At 44.7% G+C, this 22,140-nt stretch overlaps 2 protein-coding genes across 4 annotated transcripts in view; one reads left to right on the top strand and one right to left on the bottom strand.

Moving 5' to 3' along the window:
• LOC143277353 (uncharacterized) overlaps positions 1–22,140 on the top strand; it is a 610,653-nt gene that overhangs the window by 446,622 nt on the left and 141,891 nt on the right. The gene's annotated exons all lie outside the window — the stretch shown is intronic.
• LOC143277310 (uncharacterized) overlaps positions 1–22,140 on the bottom strand; it is a 119,399-nt gene that overhangs the window by 60,074 nt on the left and 37,185 nt on the right. For 2 of the 3 annotated variants that reach the window (XM_076582092.1, XM_076582091.1), the window contains exons 1-2: positions 9,941–10,077; positions 3,784–3,844 (exon numbers count right to left, since the gene is read on the bottom strand). The exons of the other annotated variant lie outside the window; for it this stretch is intronic. In XM_076582092.1, the coding sequence (XP_076438207.1) occupies positions 3,784–3,843 (60 nt within the window). In that variant the 5' untranslated portion in view covers position 3,844; positions 9,941–10,077. Of the gene's footprint in view, positions 1–3,783; positions 3,845–9,940; positions 10,078–22,140 lie in introns of those variants that run through there. 3 annotated transcript variants of the gene reach the window in all.

Below are 22,140 nucleotides of genomic sequence, written 5' to 3'. Positions count from 1 at the left end.
GGCGATCACGTGATCTCTTCATGGGTATTGTCTGATCAGTGTACAGTCATGTTTGGGACAGGTCTGTTTGCAGCGGGATATTCAGATAACACAGCTGCCATGATAGTGCAACTGACGTAAACTGATATCAAGCTTCGCTCTTCATGCCACAAAGTCTTCTCTCTCTCTCTCTCTGAGTGGGACGGGGCCAGGGTGGCAGTGCTAAAAATAAATCTGACCAGGGTATCTCTTTCAGGAAGACTTCCTCATTGAGAACATGAGGTTGGGTGAGGGGGGTGTAGATCGTGGATTCAACACAGGCAGTGGGGGGTGGGAAGAAGAGTGGTGGTTGTTGAAGGGCAACAGAGCTGCTTACATTTTTACATGCGTTTGCAAGGCCAGTGTAAACTGTTCAACTGTACATCATTATGTGCAATTATTTCAGTTTTCATCACAGACACGCGTACACACACACACACACACACACACGGACACACCACGGACACACCCACACACACGGACACACCCGGACACACCCACACACACGGACACACCCAGATACACCCAGACACCCAGACACTCACACAAAATACGACAGGCCATGAACCGGGACAGACAGACACTCACACAAAATACGACAGGCCATGAACCGGGACAGACAGACACTCACACAAAATACGACAGGCCATGAACCGGGACAGACAGACAGGCACACCCGCAGTAGTGATCAGAAAAACCACACGTGAGTGAAGTGGATGACACTTGTCATGTTTGCCTTCACATTGGATCCACAGCCCACCTGGACCTCATGGTTCAGTGACAGAAGGAGAAGGACAAAGGGATTGGAGGTGGGGATTTGGAGGTGGAAGGGGGATTCAAGAAACATGGAGTGAGAAAAAATGTTTATATGTTATACTACAATGACCACCCCAAAAAGTGTTTAACTATGGAGGCACTCAAAGCGACAGCACATCCATGACGTGCAGCAAGTAAACATGGCCCCTCCCTGTTACTCTTTCACATATAATCTCTGCCCCTTTCTCCACCGTACAGCCCGGCAAAACGAACACTGGATCACATGCTGAACTCACAGCATGGAAGAGGGAGGGAGGGAGTGAGAGTGTACGTGGGGAGATGGAGGGTTGGGGAAGGGGGTGTGGAGGCAGCAGAGTGGTAGGGTAGGGGTGAGGATGGGGGTGAGCCTGTGTGACTGCGTTACTTTTACGTCTTTTAATCCACCCCTTCCCCCACTCCTTCCCCCACAAACACTGGGTCCCTTTGTCAGCCTGTCTGTCTGTCCGTTCTCCCCCCCCCTCTCTCTCTGTGCACACACACACACACACACACACACACACACACCCGCACGCACAAATGCACAAGGAAACCGCCCCCAAACCCTCCAACTCCCTCCAACACCCCACCACCACCACCCAATCCTCCCGTACATATACGAGAACGCATGCACACACTCACATATAAACTTAATAACAAAAAACAAACAGAAAAAGACACACAACCAAATGCAGCAACAAAAATGACACAACAACAATACGTATGTGTATGTGTCAATGTGTGTGCATTCGCGCATGTGTGTGTGTGTGTGTGTGTGTGTGTGTGTGTGTGCATATTCATATTCATTATATGCATCTGTATACCTGTCTGTCTGTTTGTCTTTTTCAAATAAGTGTCTGATATACCCGAAACATCGGATTATTACATAGACTCGTTGTTTACACAAGTGAGTCCAAAAGCATAATAATAACATGCATTAAACGTCCTAAGTTAGATGTTCTAATTATAGCCTTTTCAGTGTCGGATAATTCGACATAACCATGTGTAAGGCAGGCACTGTCTTGTCGTTATATGAATGTAAAAGAAACAGTGAAGAGAAAGATCAAGTGAGCGATTATGCCAGAGGGAGACAGAGACAGGAACAGAGACAAACAGACAGACGGGCAGACGAACAAAGACACCAAGACATAGCCCACTCAATTGAGCCCATATAAAATGTATGATGTGAAAACACGAAAGAAAGGAAGAGAATAACCCACAGCAGCTCTTGTCTCCAACTTCCTGTCAGACCTCTGTACTACTGAGCTGAATCATAAGGATGTACACTGTCAGACATCTGTACTACTGAGCTGTATCATAAGGATGTCCACTGTCAGACAACTGTACTACTGAGCTGTATCATAGGGATGTACACTGTCAGACCTCTGTACTACTGAGCTGAATCATAAGGATGTACACTGTCAGACATCTGTACTACTGAGCTGTATCATAAGGATGTCCACTGTCAGACAACTGTACTACTGAGCTGTATCATAGGGATGTACACTGTCAGACCTCTGTACTACTGAGCTGTATCATAAGGATGTACACTGTCAGACCTCTGTACTACTGAGCTGTATCATAAGGATGTACACTGTCAGACCTCTGTACTACTGAGCTGAATCATAGGGATGTACACTGTCAGACCTCTGTACTACTGAGCTGAATCATAGGGATGTACACTGTCAGACCTCTGTACTACTGAGCTGAATCATAGGGATGTACACTGTCAGACCTCTGTACTACTGAGCTGAATCATAAGGATGTACACTGTCAGACCTCTGTACTACTGAGCTGAATCATAAGGATGTACACTATCAGACCTCTGCACTACTAAGCTGAATCATAGGGATGTACACTGTCAGACCTCTGTACTACTGAGCTGTATCATAGGGATGTACACTGTCAGACCTCTGTACTACTGAGCTGTATCATAGGGATGTACACTGTCAGACCTCTGTACTACTGAGCTGTATCATAGGGATGTACACTATCAGACCTCTGCACTACTAAGCTGAATCATAGGGATGTACACTGTCAGACCTCTGTACTACTGAGCTGTATCATAAGGATGTACACTATCAGACCTCTGCACTACTGAGCTGAATCATAAGGATGCACACTGTCAGACCTCTGTACTACTGAGCTGAATCATAAGGATGTACACTGTCAGACCTCTGTACTACTGAGCTGAATCATAAGGATGTACACTGTCAGACCTCTGTACTACTGAGCTGAATCATAAGGATGTACACTGTCAGACCTCTGTACTACTGAGCTGAATCATAAGGATGTACACTGTCAGACCTCTGTACTACTGAGCTGTATCATAAGGATGTACACTGTCAGACCTCTGTACTACTGAGCTGAATCATAAGGATGTACACTGTCAGACCTCTGTACTACTGAGCTAAATTATAAGGATGTACACTGTCAGACCTCTGTACTACTGAGCTGAATCATAGGGATGCACACTGTCAGACCTCTGTACTACTGAGCTGAATCATAGGGATGTACACTGTCAGACCTCTGTACTACTGAGCTGAATCATAGGGATGTACACTGTCAGACCTCTGTACTACTGAGCTGAATCATAAGGATGTACACTGTCAGACCTCTGTACTACTGAGCTGAATCATAAGGATGTACACTGTCAGACCTCTGTACTACTGAGCTGAATCATAAGGATGTACACTGTCAGACCTCTGTACTACTGAGCTGAATCATAAGGATGTACACTGTCAGACCTCTGTACTACTGAGCTGAATCATAAGGATGCACACTGTCAGACCTCTGTACTACTGAGCTGAATCATAAGGATGCATACTGACATACTGCTGTACTACTGAGCTGAATCACAAGGATGCACACTGACATACTGATCAGTACTACTGAGCTGAATCATGAGGATGCACACTGTCAGACCTCTGTACTACTGAGCTGAATCATGAGGATGCACACTGACATACTGACCTGTACAGCGGGGTTCCCCTGAGAGCCAGTGGGGTTGGCTGCCGCGCCTTGTCCCGACATTCTGTTACACACAAACAATAGATAGATAGATAGATAGATAGATAGATAGATAGATAGATAGATAGATAGATAGGAAGATAGATCTGTATGCTTTCTGCCTCATGAACCAGCACCACCACCACCCGCAAAAAAAGAAGAAGAAAAAAACTTGCATTATGTCCACGAATGACTATGTGATTCAAATCTTGACGTGCAGTCCAGAATTTTCGTTAGACTTAATAAAACTCACACAACACATACGCGTTCAAAGATTTTTCCTGGTTATGGAAACTGAGACAAACTTACGGAATCCTTTCGGATGTTTTTTTGTGTTTTTTTTCCCACAGATTCTGACAATGAACAGCCTTTTTTTTTTAATGTCATTTTTGATCAGACAGACAGGTGGTGGTGGTGGTGGACCTCTAGGCCCAGTCTGCACTCTTCACAGCGAGAGAATACGTCCAGTCTGCTGACCAGAATTTTGCCGAAATAAATAATTGGTCATTGTCAGACATGACTGACTTTTCTCATGTGAGCTGGGCATTGTAATATCACGTGGAATCAATGTGTGAATTTATACTCATTGTTCTGCCTATATTGTTCTCAGTCATGTACACTGGGTATATCAATACCACATGGAATCAATGTGTGAACGGATACTTGGAATTTCACCTATGCTATTACTTTGTTGTAAACTAGGCATTATAGTATTACATGGGTCCATATTTGAATGATTGTTTATTGTTCAACCCATATTGATTTTTATGTGGAATGGTTGATTTTCAGAACAATGTATTCATGTAGCTTCCCAGTGTACAAAATCAGATTTATATCTGATTTTTGTTGTTGTTGAAAAAAAACCATTGGCAAAGAGGCAAGTGCACATTAAAACCATTTCAAGCAGCACATTGCAGAGTGAGAACCATGTACATCAATAAAGAGTCCAACATCCTCCAAGTCATTAGAAGGCAACACACTGCACATCAGTACTGTCACAACACGAGCGTGTGCACCCAGGCGTGCAAGCAATGACCTACTTCTTGTCTGTGCAGGCAGGGACATTGATCAGCTTTGCTGTGTGGGTGTGGGTGTGTTAACCCTATGTCAGCGTCTCCCATGATTTACCCCATGATTTCAGTAACTGTAGTTTGACAATCTCTGGCAGATGGGATATCATGAGCACGACACCTGTTCGTCTGGGGTGAGGGGGGGGGGGGGGGGGGGGGGTTATGGGGTGACTCTCTCATCTCTCTCTCTTGACCCTGCAGGCACTGCTGTTTAGTTGTCACAGCTGTTCAAGTTCTAAACAGAACCCCACACTTAGCCGACAGCGAGCTCCTGCGGACAGCACTGATAGTGCCAGACCTGTAAACTCGTTCGGCCGCTGTGCCCGCCTAACCCTCCTCTGACCCTTCTTTGTCTTATATTAAAACGCGGCAATTTCCCACGCCTTTTGGGCGGGCTTGTGAGCGTACGTGAGATTCTGTGGCATTAAAGTTTGTACTGTCGGATAGTTCTGACATTTCTCTTTCTGATGATGGTAGTACCTTTATCCATAGGAACCGGTCTTTTAATATCGCAGCATTTATTTGTGAGAACTGTTTGCTGGCAACTGTGACTGGCAGTGGTGTATTTTTCACAGCAGAAATTCGTGAGTAGGGTTTCCTTTGCCTCCTCTTCTCTCTCATTTTCTTTCTTTCCTTCCATATTTCGTTCTGTTTTCTTCCCTCTCTTTCTCTTGCTTACTCTTTGTTTTTCTGAGTTCACCACCCTCTCTCATATCTTTTTTTTTCTCTTTTTTTGTACTTTTTCATTCAGTATTCATTCATTCATTCTCTGTCTCTCTCTCACCAGAGAGCCAGAATCTGTCATCCTTTCTGTTTGTCTTTCTTATTTCTTTCATTCTTCTTTCTGTTTTTTTTTTCAACACGTGCTGTCCACTTATATCCTGCTCTCTCTCTCTCTTTGTCTGAATTGAGGAAATCATTCTCTCTCTCTCTCTCTGGATTATTAAATAAATCGTTCTCTCTATCTCTTTGTCTGAATTTAAGAAATCGTTCTCTCCCCCCCCCCCCAATCCCCCCATCCCCCCTCCCTGTGTGACTCTACTCTCACCACCTTTTTCTCTTATCTCTCTCTTTGCCTCCTCTTATCATTCTTGCTCTCCCTCTAATCACCCCTCTCTCTTTACCTTGTCTCTCTATTCTCTTATCCACATCTCTCTCTTCCCCCCTCTCTCTGTCTCACACACTCTCTCTCCACCCCCCCTCTCTTTCTATTCTCTTATCCACATCTCTCTCTTCCCCCCTCTCTCTGTCTCACACACTCTCTCTCCACCCCCCCTCTCTTTCTATTCTCTTATCCTCATCTCTCTCTTCCCCCCTCTCTCTGTCTCACACACTCTCTCTCCACCCCCCCTCTCTTTCTATTCTCTTATCCTCATCTCTCTCTTCCCCCCTCTCTCTGTTTCACACACTCTCTCTCCACCCCCCCTCTCTTTCTATTCTCTTATCCACATCTCTCTCTTCCCCCCTCTCTCTGTCTCACACACTCTCTCTCCACCCCCCCTCTCTTTCTATTCTGTTATCCTCATCTCTCTTTGCCTCATTCACTCTCTCTCCACGCCCCCCTCTCTCTCTTTCTATTCTCTTATCCTCATCTCTCTTTGCCTCATTCACTCTCTCTCCACGCCCCCTTCTCTCTCTTTCTATTCTCTTATCCTCATCTCTCTTTGCCTCACACACACTCCCCCCCCCCCCACACACACACCCCTCTCTTTCTATTCTCTTATCCTCATCTCTCTATCTCACTCAGACTCTCCGTTACAGTCCCTCCCCCCTCTGTGTCTATTTTCTTATCTTCATCTCACTTTGTCTCTGACTTTCTCTCCGTCAGGGCAAGCTAGCCCATCCAGCTTGCTGGGGGTGGAGTGAAAAGTAGTAACCTGCTTGCAGCTCCACACTTGACCACGTTAACTGTTAGGCAATTTATGAAGTGGACAATTGATTAAGACTTTTTGATAATGTGTCTGTCCTTTCTTCTGACAGAATAATCAGTTTAGTGATTACTGCCAATGACTGAATGGTGATGACCACCACTTTCACAAACCAGTCAGCAGACACTGATTTTTTCTCTTCAAAATACTAAATCTGCCATCCAGATATGTGTCGTGACTGCTATTTGCTTCCATGTATGTGATTGACTGAATTAGTGTGTGTCAGTGGAGTACTTGCACAAGCTACAATAGTTGAATCCTTTGACATGCTACAGCTTCTCCCGGCAGACTTTCCAATGGTCAACACAGGTTAGTGAGCTGCATGTCATTGTATTATACTGTGCTCGGAATGCATTTTGCGTGTTGTGTGAAATTAGATTTAGTGTGTTCAAAATGTGTCAGAATGCATGTTTTAATAAAATGGTGATAAGAATGCCTACTTTTTTGAACAGGTATCTTGAGAAAAATGATCATATTCAAATTTCCTGTCGTTCTGAAGCTAAGACTGTATTCTTTAAAACCGTGCTGTTAATAAAACTATTGCGGTGCCAAGCAACGTGTTATCAGATGTTAAAGAAGATGTGTTGTTTTCTCTCTGTGGCCGCTGCCATCACTCGGCACAGCACACACCGCTCTGCTGGTCTTTCTCTCTCCCTGCAGCTGGTAACAGCTAGAGGCGCGACATGGAAGAGCACCCATGGCGCTTTGTGCTGCCACCTCTTCCAGGCCACAGTTCTAACCATCCCGGCTGCTGCGTGTTATCTTTCCTTCCTGAGTTGAACGTGGGGTCAAGTTTGCCACTGCGATGAACTAAAAGTAAAGCGCTGAACACATGTGTTGTGTGTCTTCTGTTGTGTGTGTGTGTGTGTGTGTGTGTGTGTGCTTGTATGCAGGCACACCCCTGAGTGAATTGTAATTGCACATGGATGAGTGCATGAATGCTTGTGTGAGTCTCTCTCTCTCTCTTTCTCTCTCTCTCTCTGTCTCTCTATTAAGCAATATAAATGACGGTAATATTTTTTTGATTGTTTTTGTGTAAGACTGAAAGCTCATGAAATGAATTAAGTTATACTTTGTTATCTACATTTATGTTTGTTTGTGTTGTTCCATTGAGTAATACCATGTTCATGTGAACCCCTTCACTTGGGGCTTATACCTAGATGTGAATAAACCATTCCTTCCAATCCATTCTCTCTCTCTCTCTGTCTCCCCATCCTCCCCCATACATGTCCATACACGTACTGTAGGTGAGAAAGGGGAGGGGTCACATGTCTTCTGTTGTGCACTCTGTGTGTGTGTGTGTGTGTGTGTGTGTGTGTGTGTGTGTGTGTGTGCACATACGTGTGCACATTTGTGTGTGTGTGTGTGTGCACATACGTGTGCACATTTGTGTGTGTGTGTGTGTGTGTGCACATACGTGTGCACATTTGTGTGTGTGTGTGTGTGTGTGTGTGTGTGTGCATGCTCGAGTTGTGTACATTCTGCAAATCAACGTATTTTCACTGACAGTGAACTTTGATGAGTAAAGATTCAGACTGCTTGTCAGCACACATGCATGCATGCGTGTGTGTGTGTGTGTGTGTGTGTGTGTGTGTGTGCAGGTCTGCAGCAGTATGCTAGGCAAAATAACACAAAGACAGAAGGCAGCAAAACAGAACAAGATGAAACAAAGGATCACAAACCAAACCCAAGGCAAGGCAAGGCAAAACAGGACATGGCAAGGCAAGACAGGCAAAACAGGACATAGCAAGGCAAGGCAAAACAGGACATGGCAAGGCAAGGCAAAACAGGACATGGCAAGGCAAGGCAAAACAGGACATGGCAAGGCAAGACAGGCAAAACAGGACATAGCAAGGCAAGACAGGCAAAACAGGACATGGCAAGGCAAGGCAAAACAGAACATGGCAAGGCAAGGCAAAACAGGACACAGCAAGGCAAGGCAAAACAGGACATGGCAAGGCAAGGCAAAACAGAACATGGCAAGGCAAGGCAAAACAGGACACAGCAAGGCAAGGCAAAACAGGACATGGCAAGGCAAGGCAAAACAGAACACAGTAAGGCAAGGCAAAACAGGACATGGCAAGGCAAGGCAAAACAGAACATGGCAAGGCAAGGCAAAACAGGACATGGCAAGGCAAGGCAAAACAGGATACAGCAAGGCAAGGCAAAACAGGGCACGGCAAGGCAAGGCAAAACAGGACACGGCAAGGCAAGGCAAGACAGGCAAAACAGCTGATGACAAGGCAAGACAGGCAAAACAGCTGATGACAAGGCAAGACAGGCAAAACAGCAAGACAGGCAAAACAGGACATGACAAGGCAAGACAGGCAAAACAGCTCATGACATGGCAAGGCAAGGCAAGACAGGCAAAACAGCTCATGACAAGGCAAGACAAGGCAGGCAAAACAGGACATGGCAAGGCAAGGCAGGCAAAACAGGACATGACAAGGCAAGGCAGGCAAAACAGGACATGGCAAGGCGAGGCAGGCAAAACAGGACATGGCAAGGCAAGACAGCTCATGACAAGGCAAGACAGGTAAAACAGCTCATGACAAGGCAAGGCAGGCAAAACAGCTCATGACAAGGCAAGACAGGCAAAACAGGACATCACAAGGCAAGACAGGCAAAACAGCTCATGACAAGGCAAGACAGGCAAAACAGGACATGACAAGGCAAGACAGGCAAAACAGGACATGACAAGGCAAGACAGCTCATGACAAAGCAAGACAGGCAAAACGGCATGGCAGGTCAAGGCAAAACAGGGCATGTCAAGGCAAGGCAAGGCAGGCAAAACAGGGCATGGCAGGTCAAGGCAAGGCAGGCAAAACAGGACATGGCAAGGCAAGGCAGGCAAAATAGGACATGGCAAGGTAAGGCAAGGCAAAACGAGGGGATGGTAAATTAGAGAAGGTGTGATAATGCAAATGGAAGAGAGGCAAGACATGACAAGGCAGGACAAGGCAAGGCAGGGCAAGGCAAAATGCAGAAAGAAAAGATCCAGGACATGACAATAGAAGTCACTGACATGACATGACAGAACACACCATGGCAAGATGTGGTGAGACAACAATGACATGGCATGACATGGTACATATGACATGAAACAGCACCACACGTTGTTACCTGCTCTGTTGAGAAATGGAGGCAACACTGCACACTGAAATCAGTTCTGGGAACAGGTGATGACAGCACAGGTATCTGTTCTGGGAACAGGTGATGACAACACAGGTATCTGTTCTGGGAACAGGTGGTGACAACACAGGTATCTGTTCTGGGAACAGGTGATGACAACACAGGTATCTGTTCTGGGAACAGGTGATGACAACACAGGTATCTGTTCTGGGAACAGGTGATGACAACACAGGTATCAGTTCTGGGAACAGGTGATGACAACACAGGTATCAGTTCTGGGAACAGGTGATGACAACACAGGTATCTGTTCTGGGAACAGGTGATGACAACACAAGTATCAGTTCTGGGAACAGGTGATGACAGTACAGGTATCTGTTCTGGGAACAGGTGATGACAGTACAGGTATCAGTTCTGGGAACAGGTGATGACAACACAGGTATCAGTTCTGTGATGACAGCAAGGTAGAGGTAAGTGTTCAGGTTCACACAACACAGCACACGGACTGTCGTCTCATGAAGTGTCTGCACTCTGCTCTCACCACGTCAGGCAGTATATAGTGTGCAGCCAAGCCACGCCTCCATGCACTGACCCAACCACACATCGTATCTGCCAATGGCGTGAACATCATGAATATTAACCAGCTAGAACCAGCTAGAACCAGCTAAAACAGCCACAAGCCAGCTCAATGGTTTGTGAACAAAGAACGACATTGATATGTGTTTCCGTGTGTCTCTCTATAAACCTCTGTGTGTGTGTGTGTGCGTGTGTGTGTGTGTGTGTGTGTGTGTGTGTTGTTGTTGTTGTTGTTGTTGTTTTGTGTGTTGTTGTTGTTTGTTTCTTTGTTTTTTGTTGGTTTTTGGACTGGCTGTCTTTTGGCTCTTGACTGTCATTTGGCTGTCTGGCTGTCTTTTGGCTGTCGACTGTCTTCTGGCTGTCTGTCTTACTTTCTGTCTGCCCGTCTGCATTCTTGCCTTTCCATTCGTTCACTAGGAAATGTCTGACAGTCTGTCTGTCTGTTTCTCTCTCTCTCTCTCCGTGCTTTACAGACAGTTAGCTATGAAAGGGACGCATTGTGAAACACCCACTGTGTGTCTCGTTGACATCACGATGAATGTAGGACAGTGTACACCAGGACATCCTGCTCCACTTCCGTCCCTATACTCCTCTGTCTGGCTCTCTGACGCATGCACAAAAATCGTAGGCAAACTGAACACAAACACGAACGACACACACACACACACTTTCTCTCACTCTCTTCATTTAAAAAAAGAAAGAAAAAAAAGAAAAAAGATTTTTTTTTTAAATGGGGAGGGTGGGGGTGGGGATCGCGTAAAGACTGAGCGTTATGAGGGAAGAAACACAGGCGCCTGGATTTATCTCTTCTCCAAACCAATATCTTGCAACTGACTGACTGGAGATTTGTGTAAATGCAACATGAAGTACAGTTGCTCTCTAACTGTACCAAACTCACGATAAAAGAAAAAAAACTATCAAAGTACATGATACAAATTACGTAATGTAATATTCATCACGTAGAAGAACATCGGCAAGAAGATTAATACATGATCATTCAGATCGCCGTTGACCTCCTGAACAGCCATGACCCATCGGCTAGCTGGCAACATGAAGATATTGTCAACGCTTTCTGACTTGGGAGTCCTTGAGGACTTGCATCGCAGATTGCCTCCATCAGCGATGGAGAACTACAGGTGGGGGACAGGCAAGACTCAGGCTTTGGTGACGCTGACCATTCACGGGAGAACTGTGACGGCACAATGACTGAGCCCAGACATCCCCCCAGTGGACAGTCCGCCGGATCTGTTTACAGGAACCGACCCAACAGGTACTCTGCACGGCTGTTCGAAAAACAGAAATATGACGAAACTAAAGCATCGTCATCACTCATTGATATATTTGTGTATATGGCGGTATGTTTGTACTTTCTTAAAATGAACATGTATCCATGTATTTGCTATTTACATTTCAAAGTTAAAATTTTTAAAGTTCATTTTGTACAACAAAAATAGAAAATGAAGCCCTTTTCTTTTACAAACAAGTGTTACACTGGCTCCCTGTTGAAGCATGTATACGTTATAAATTATCTGTCTTTTCATATTTCCCCCCCTCAGATTCTTCACCAGACTACATTTCTGATCTTTTGTTCTGTCTACTTGCCTTCTCGGCCAATTCGTTCGTCCACAGATAAACTAATTCTATGTACACCAAAGACCCGCACAAAAGTATTTGGTGAACATGCTTTTTCTTTCCCTGCGCCCAGGCAATGGATGCCACTTCGCAACATCAGATCAAAACCAACTTTCCAAAAAGCATTAAAGGCATACCTGTTTCAACAATACCATGAACAATGAATACCTTTCTCTTCATGTGACACATGTACACAGGTATGTGTCCTATTGTACTGAGACCATTGTTTTACTGTTGTTTTGACCTGGGTTTTGGTTTTTGTATGTGTTCCAGGTGTGCTGCTAAATGCTAGCTGCTGCTAACTGCTAACTGCAAAGTTAGGTTGTGCTGATAAGTTAGGATGTGCTGATAAGTGGTGTGTTAAGTTAGAGAAATAAACACCTCAATTTATCTTACTAAATATAAAAGACCCTGCACGGTGGTACGAGGAGACGGAGTGGATTGTGCACCTCTCCTCTGCCTGTTATCCTCCCTCTTCTTCCTTCTTATCCTTCTACCCCTAACCCCCCACCCCTTTTTACAATTGCATAAGCACAACGTTCGCTTCGCGTGGTTTCTCCCAGGGCTATCCCAATTTTGGGCCCTCTCTATAATTTACTAATAATTCAATAATTAAACAATAACGCGATGACACATTATTAATTAAATACACCGAAAAATCACTTTGTCCAGAACAAAGATAAGTGATTTTTCCGTGCATTTGACGGACAATTTATCATTGAGCCCTCTCAATAATTTACTAATAATTCAAAAATTAAACAATAACGCGAAGGCAAATTATTGATCAAATACACAGAAAAATGACTTACCTTTGTTCTGGAGCTTGTAGAATGTCTGTCACACTGACCAGTATGATTTTAACACCAGGTAGACTTTTACACTGACTCACTGCATGATTTTAACACCCAGTTTTCAAATACACAGTTTCAGCTACACAATTTCAAATTCTGCCCACACAGCCCTCACTTGTGATGTGTCTGCTAAACATTGCATGAGGTTGGTCACAACACTGTGCAGCACTACATACAGGGTATATGCTATCCCTGCTCCCATTTCCTCACTTCAGTTGGTCCACCTTCTCCAAAAACAGTCACACCCAAACAAGAAAACGTAACACAAAACTCACTCACGCAAAACATTGTAAAACATGATGGTTGCATTTAACGACTATCATGACCTCGCGACCCCAAATAATTATCACCGTCACTTCGTGAACTTCACTTCCAGAGCTGTCAAATCAGCAAGAGAATAGTTTTCAAGAGTGCGTGCGTGGCTTTCAAACTTCTTTTTACGGTCTTACATCTCTTTTTGATCAGAATGGCTGTTCCGAAGGGTGCAAAGTGGGAACACGGTGACAGTATAACATGTTTTTGTGATGGAAAAGCCGTGAAATCGTTTCCGATTCCATCCAAAGTGGCTGAATCAAATTGGATTGACAACATGTGTTTGTGGCCAAACATTTCGTACGGCAATATGTTCAACTATTGTGTCCTGAAAACAGGGACTGATGGAGAGGAAATGAACAACTACAAATGTTTTGAAAGTTTTAATTACTTTCACAGCAGCAAAGTTGGCAAGATTCTTGTTTTTCAGCTACATATTTTTGAAAGCTGAAGTAACCCCAAACCAAGCAGTTCGTGACATGCACAATGCCTGGGTACTGACGAATGTAGATGGCAGAGTGGAGACTGGTGGTTGTACCTTTACAACAGGAAAGGGGCAGTCCTGCAGTCGTTCTGTGTCAATTCTGTGGAAGGTAGGCCTATTTTTTCTCACCCCCCCCCCCCCCGCCCCCCCTCTCTCACTGAAATGAATCAGAAAAAAGATATTTCAGTACATGGTGTGCTATAAAATGACATTTATGCAGCAGTAATCAAATTACACAAATTTCTGACTGTACATTGTTCATGATATAGGCCTATTTGTAATAATATTCCATGCCTTCTTAGCTAAAATGTGTGTGTGTGTGTGTGTGTGTGTGTGTGTGTGTGTGTGTGTGTGTGTGTGCATGCAGTGTGTGTGTGTGTGTTTGTGTGTGTGTTAACTATGCTCATGTCACACTCTGTATGTGTATGTGTGTGTGTGTGTGTGTGTGTGTGTGTGTGTGTGTGTGTGTGTGTGTGCGTGTGTGTCAATGTGTGTGTGTGTGTGAACTATGCTTCTGTCACACTGTGTGTGTGTGTGTGTGTGTGTGTGTGTGTTTACTATGCTCCAGTGTGTCCTTTATGAACATTATATGCGATCAATATCTTTAGGAATCCTGTACTTATTATTTGTGCAATTTGATTTTGATTACTAATTCAATATTTGAATAACTGAATATCAATCAATAATTCTTTTTTGTCCTCAAACAAAGAATAAGTATGTTGTGTGCTCATAAACAAGAACACCAAAATTGTTAAATAGTAGCCTAAATAAGCAAATGCATTAAACTATTTTTAAAATAATTACACTTACAGTATACACTGTATAGGCCTACAGTTAAGTTACCCCACCCCCACCCCCACCCCCCATTCACTCCACATGTTTACCAAACATGCAGTTCTTCAAGAAATACATTAACAACAGATATGCTATAGAACAGCATAATGCAAAACTAAACTGTGGACTGCAGACAGGAATTTAGATCAAACTGGTTTTCATATATGCCCATCATATAACAAGATATATCTGTGCAAACTAAGAAATCACTTTTTTCCAAAGTGTTGATGTTGTTGTGGTTTTTTTTTGTTTTTTTAAATTTTTTTTTTACAATGCTGATGGAGGTACTGGTAGTGGCAATGATTGTAATGATATTGTTATACTTATTGCTGATAAATCTGTTCTCATGACTTATTTTGACTATTATCAACTTTTTCCTTATCACACATAATAAATAAAACATTTACATTCCAATTTAATTCAGATGGTACAGAAATTTTGTTGTTGTTGAACATTATATATATATATATATATATATATATATATATATATATATATATATATAAAATTATAATATATATATATATATATATATATATATATATAGGCTAGCATCTTCTTTGTTTTTAAGTTTCTTCAGTTTTAAATCTGCAGCTGCTTACTGTTCATTGTAATTTTCTTATTAGCAAAGTCAAGCGTAATAATATTAATACTGATCCTTAACATCAAACATTATTTTTCATCACACACACACACACACACACACACACACACACACACACACAGAGGGAGGGAGAGAGAGAGAGAGAGAGAGAGAGAGAGAGAGAGAGAGAGAGAGAGCATTCTTTTGTGGGTGTGTAAAATCCAAAAGTGATATCAGTATCTGTGAATATGATAGGACAGAACACTTAATTTCCTGCACAATTATTAAACAGTATAAGTATTCACAAGAGATGCCAATGTAAAAATTGGTCAAAGCAAGAGTACTTAAATTTTAACTTCTTGCAAGATTGTTACAAAGATTCATGAATTGTAAAAACTAACGTTCAGATAAACGTTTCCGCTCCTGAAATGTTTACACAGAAGGCAAAATCATTCAGTATTGTTCAGTTAGGAAGATGTTCAACAATACTGAGAGGAAGGAAAAATGGTAAATGCTCCAAGATTAACGGCTGAACCTTATTAACTTAAGTCTTGTGAGGCCACATCACCAGTTATTTTTTCTCAAACTTTTTTCTATTTTATTCATTATATCAACAAGACACTATTGACAAAAAATCAAACAAACAAATAAAATCTTAAACAGGGAAAGCTTATTCAAATGAAAAGATTATTTGCAAATGTATTTGGCACACACATGGATTTATATATAGGCCTATATATATATATATATATATATATATATATATATATATATATATATATATATATAAACCACAATACATCTTGGTTTACATTTTCTGCTATATTTAATTGCTCACACAATATGTGTATGTATGTATATGTATATATATATATATATATATATATATATATATATATATATGTGTGTGTGTGTGTGTGTGTGTGTGTACATTTCAACATATATTCTTACAAAGTTACATAAATTCATAGATACATGCATTCATACAACATGGGGGTAACTTAACTGTAGACCTATACACAGTGCATACTGTAATTATTTTAAAAATAGTATAATGCATTTGCTCATTTAATATTTTAAAATTTTGATATTATTGTTTATGAGCGCAGAACACACTTATTCTTTGTTGAGGACAAAAAAGATAATAATACAATGGAATAATAATTACAAATTTGGCCTATGAACACTGTACAGTCAGAAATTTGTGTAATTTGACTACTGCTGCATAGATGTCATTTTATAGCACACCATGTACTGACATATCTTTTTTCCGGATTCATTTCAGTGTGTGTGTGTGTGTGTGTGTGTGTGTGTGTGTGTGTGTGTGTGTGTGTGTGTGTGCAAAGGGGGCGGGGTGAGTGAAGATTTTGGAAATATGCTCTGTTGATTATAAAGGTCTCCTCTACCACAGTGAACGTGTATCCTTAATATGACAGGGCTCGACATCAACGGTTGCCCGACTGCCCGAGGCAAGTAGATCATCGTGTCGGGCAAGTATTGCCCTTACCGAACTTGCCCGACCGGGCAAGTTGTATTTTCCTAGCCCAGCATGTTTTGCTTTCAAAAATATCCATCACGCTCCCGACACGGATCGTCCAACACTTTTCTTCTAGCAGACGATGTTTTGAGTCTGACTGTGACAAGTGGTCTCCGGAAAAAAAGAGCCATCGTGCAGTTTTAAAAGATGATTTGCCATTGGTTGCTATTTTTGGAGAGCCAATGGTAATTTTCTTATAGCGCAGTTCATCTTCCGTCCATCACAACTAAAAAAAAAAAATAAAAAAAATAATGTCGCAGCGCACTCTAATGTCGTTCCACTTTAAATAAAAAAAACAACAAAAAAACAACAACAGAGTTTGTTTCTATGACAGATCTGTTTACCAGTACCATTTTGGGGGTAATTTGTACATCATTTTGACTTAGAATACACCAGTACGCGAAAATAGATTTCAGTATGACTTATGAGGAAAGAAAAAATATTTTGGCCAACCAGAGTTTTCTGGTCCGGGGTCAGCCTGATACTCCCCCATGTCAATACTCCCCCGTGTCGAGACTCCCCCGTGTCAATAGTCCCTCTCTCAAAGATCCAAAAACAGTCAAATACAGATGTATGTATATATTTGTGACTGATGATACTTTCTGCTTGATCAAAGTTGTGTTGTGGAATGATGAATGTGTTAATGTGTTCTCTTCATAACAGCCGTCCGCGTTCCGAGTTGAGCAGCGACTTGTGTGCTGGGTCCGCTGTTGTGTGGGCTCGCTGTCTTGTAGTCCGGGCCGTGTTAGACTCAGTGAATCTGGTGGCAAACGCTCTCTCTCTCTCTGTCTCTCTCTCTTCGTCTCTCAGTTTCTGTTTCTCTGTCTCTCCCCCTCTCTGCCACCCCCTCTCTGTCTCCCTCTCTGTCGGTCTCTCTCTCTGTCAGTCTCTCTGTCTCTCTCTCTCACTCTCCGTCTCTCATTTTATGTTTCTCTGTCTCTCCCCCTCTCTGCCACTCTCTCTGTCTCTGTCTCTCTCTGTGTCTCCCCCTCTCTACCACTCTTTCTCTGTCTCTCTCTCTCTGTCTCCCCATCTCTGCCATTCTCTCTCTCTCTCTCTGTCTCCCCCTCTCTGCCACTCTCTGTCTGTCTCCCCATCTCTGACACACTCTCTGTCTCCCCCTCTCTGCCACTCTCTCTCTGTCTCTCTCTGCCACTCTCTCTCTGTCTCCCCATCTCTGCCACTCTCTCTGTCTCCCCCTCTCTGCCACTCTCTCTCTGTGTCTCTCTGCCACTCTCTCTCTGTGTCTCTCTGCCACTCTCTCTCTGTGTCTCTCTGCCACTCTCTCTGTCTCCCCATCTCTGCCACTCTCTCTCTCTGTCTGTCTCCCCTTCTTTGCCACTCTCTCTCTGTGTCTCTCTGCCACTCTCTCTGTCTCCCCATCTCTGCCACTCTCTCTCTCTGTCTGTCTCCCTATCTCTGCCACTCTGTGTGAGTGTGTGTCTCTGTCTCTCTCTCTCTGTGTCTCCACCTCTCTGCCACTCTCTCTCTCCCTGCCTGTCTCTCCCCCCCTCTCTCTCTCTGTCCCCCTCTCTGCCACTCCCCCTCTCTGCCACTCTCTCTCTCTCTGTCTCCCCCTCTCTGCCACTCTCTCTCTGTCCCCCTCTCTGCCACTCTCTCTCTCTGTCCCCCTCTCTGCCACTCTCTCTCTCTCTGTCCCCCTCTCTGCCACTCTCTCTCTGTCTCCCCCTCTCTGCCACTCTCTCTCTCTCTTTCCCCCTCTCTGCCACTCTCTCTCTGCCCCCCTCTCTGCCACTCTCTCTCTCTCTGTCCCCCTCTCTGCCACTCTCTCTCTGTCTCCCCCTCTCTGCCACTCTCTCTCTCTCTGTCCCCCTCTCTGCCACTCTCTCTCTCTCTGTCCCCCTCTCTGCCACTCTCTCTCTGTCCCCCTCTCTGCCACTCTCTCTCTCTCTGTCCCCCTCTCTGCCACTCTCTCTCTCTCTGTCCCCATCTCTGCCACTCTCTCTCTGTCTCCACCTCTCTGCCACTCTCTCTCTGTCTCCACCTCTCTGCCACTCTCTCTCTGTCCCCCTCTCTGCCACTCTCTCTATGTCTCCACCTCTCTGCCACTCTCTCTCTGTCTCCACCTCTCTGCCACTCTCTCTCTGTCCCCCTCTCTGCCACTCTCTCTATGTCTCCACCTCTCTGCCACTCTCTCTCTGTCCCCCTCTCTGCCACTCTCTCTCTGTCCCCCTCTCTGCCACTCTCTCTGTCTCCACCTCTCTGCCACTCTCTCTCTGTCCCCCTCTCTGCCACTCTCTCTCTCTCTCTGCCCCCCTCTCTGCCACTCTCTCTCTGTCCCCCTCTCTGCCACTCTCTCTCTGTCCCCCTCTCTGCCACTCTCTCTGTCTCCACCTCTCTGCCACTCTCTCTCTCTCTGTCCCCCTCTCTGCCACTCTCTCTCTCTCTGTCCCCCTCTCTGCCACTCTCTCTGTCTCCACCTCTCTGCCACTCTCTCTCTATCCCCCTCTCTGCCACTCTCTCTCTCTCTGCCCCCCTCTCTGCCACTCTCTCTCTGTCCCCCTCTCTGCCACTCTCTCTCTGTCCCCCTCTCTGCCACTCTCTCTGTCTCCACCTCTCTGCCACTCTCTCTCTGTCCCCCTCTCTGCCACTCTCTCTCTCTCTGCCCCCCTCTCTGCCACTCTCTCTCTGTCCCCCTCTCTGCCACTCTCTCTCTGTCCCCCTCTCTGCCACTCTCTCTGTCTCCACCTCTCTGCCACTCTCTCTCTCTCTATCCCCCTCTCTGCTACTCTGTCTCCCCCTCTCTGCCACTCTCTCTCTCTGTCTCCCCCTCTCTGCCACTCTCTTTCTCTCTCATTCTCTGTCTTCCCTCTGTTAGTCTCTCTCTCTCTCTCTCTCTGTCTGTCTGCCCGCCCTCACACACTTATACACAGACATATACGTTGTGTGCATCCCGCTGACACAGTAAATACATTGTCACGTGACCGGTCGAGGTTGAGGACCCACCTACAACCCGACAGGCCCCGCGCAATCTAATAAAAGAAAATTTAAGAAAAATGGGTCTCCGGATCCTCGCACGCTCAATTAAATGCAGCCAACACCAAGAATTTGTACATAATACCAAACTTTATTCACTCACTCACACGGATATACTGACAACCAAAACAGCAGTGGGGCCTAACTATTTCCCTTAATACCCCCTCCACTCCCCAAACTTACTAACCCGCTAATTCAAATCGCCATATCATAAGTGGGAATGAGGGAAAAATAAATGAGTAAATCACATTCGCTCGAACACGTACACTCGCCCCTTTTATGCACTGCTCTCACACATACACACGCATCCTCTACCGTCCATGTACGACTCGCATTAGTTCCGAACACACAGGTCCTTGTCACAAACAACGCACGATGCAGGCGACCACTGGGAGTTCTAGTCTTTCTGTAGACAGGGGGGGGTGGTGGTGTAAAGCGGCGATTGTTGTATACGTTGGGGACACCCCTGTGACAGTCTCAGGGTATCACGGGTGCAGGGAAGGATGTGGATGTCCAGGACAATGGCGGACCACTCTTCAGAGCTGTAAAAAGACTCGAGTCAGGAGTCAAGCAAAAATAAAAAAACAACAACAAAAAACAGTACATGTGCTAAAGCAGACACACAGAGGGGTTTCGCACACACTCACATGTACAGCTGAACGCCTTAATACAACCGTAAAAAAAACACACAAAAAAACAATAACAGAATGTGTGCACACAGATATCCATAAATCAGAATCCACAAGGATTAGCAGGGGCACACTGCACTGAAATTAAAGTATGTATCTCAAAATGCAATAATAACAACAACACCAAAAACCTGAAATATATGTCAACGGTCGCTCCCTGTCTATAGAAAAATAACAACAAAACTAGCATTCTTCACCCTTCTAACCTGACTCACCTCAAGAGCTCGTGAAAAAAAAATAATACGGGAGATTAAATCCCTGGAACTAGGACGTAATTCCAGACCTCCTGGTCGGACATGGACCCAGGAAATGTAGTGGCACTGGAGGCCCCAAACCCGAACTGAATCGGTAAAAAAAAACAACCCCTCACTCCAAACGAATGGAGCAGGAACAGTGACTAGTGCGGCATTGACGACCGTTGGTCCCTCCCTTCTTCCGGTCCCACAATTCCTTGCTGCGATGCATGCTTCCATTTCCGCCCCAGTACCCCACAACAAAATCGTCGGACAACAGGTTCGTGTTTAGAGCCAAGTCGAAGTGAAACTCTTGGCCGTCGGCGCGAAGCCCGCAAAACACACTGTTCTTCCCCAGTTGATCTGACCCGTCGAGGTAGATTCCGTATGAATTGTCCTTATCAAACTTGTAGTTGAGCTAAACAACCGGCAGATATGCATGCACAAGAAAAAGAAAACATCAACCTGAGGTGACTAGAGGGAGGGAAGGAGCACACGCTCATTCGCGCATACACACGCACATGTGCACGCACGCATAGAAATAAAGAAAGAAAGAAGGGAACAAGAAAAAACAAAACAAAGCAAACAGCGAAAATCATGACGTATTCGAGGGGTCAAGTTAACCCAAATTCCTTCTTTCTTTTTTTTTCAACGCTACACTGTCGCACGTGACAGTTTCCCCCCTCCTTAAAAGTGTCGATCTCAAATCTGAGATTCACACTTACAGCCATGCACGGTTGACATGCTTCGTCAATTACTTGAATTGTAAAATAATTATGTGAAACAAAACACAAGAAATGGTAAACGCTGTGCACAGTCCCCGCTCAACAGACCAACGGATCAAGCGTTCCAACCATCCGCTAGGGCTAAATCTGCATCGCATGGAGAAACAGTGGGACAGGGCCAACACACCGGTCAACCCCGGTGCAGCGACTCGGCATGAGTCAAACCTCCAGTTACTGCCCAGTCCTACTCAGGTAGTCTGCCCCCAAGTTGTCGACACCCTTGATGTGTGTGAAGGTGAAGCTGTGAGACTGGAGCTCCACAGCCCATCCCATGAGACGTCGACTGACGGGACGGATACGGTGCAGATACTTGAGAGGATGATGGTCACTCTCAAGCACAAAATGCCTTCCGTACAGGTAGGGATAGAACTTCCGTATACCCCAAACCACTGCCAGTGCCTCCTGCTCTATGGTGTGGTACCGCTGTTCAGCTCCACTGAGCTTCTTGCTGGCGAAAGCTATGGGTTGTAGTCCTTCACCGTGATCCTGAAGAAGCACGGCCCCAAGGCCCAACCCTGAGGCGTCTGTCCGTAGCACAAATGTTTTGCTAGGGTCAGGAAGGACCAGCACTGGGGGGTTGATGAGTGCTTCTTTTAACTTGTCAAAGGCTTTCTGGCACTCATCCGACCACAGAACTTTGTTGGGCTCACTGCCTTTGGTCTTGTTGGTCAGAGGTAGGGC

Source organism: Babylonia areolata, chromosome 34 (genome assembly GCF_041734735.1).
Source record: "Babylonia areolata isolate BAREFJ2019XMU chromosome 34, ASM4173473v1, whole genome shotgun sequence".
Classification (NCBI taxonomy): domain Eukaryota; kingdom Metazoa; phylum Mollusca; class Gastropoda; order Neogastropoda; family Buccinidae; genus Babylonia; species Babylonia areolata.
Note: the sequence above shows the minus strand (reverse complement) of the source record. Positions and strands in the feature narration are given on the sequence as shown.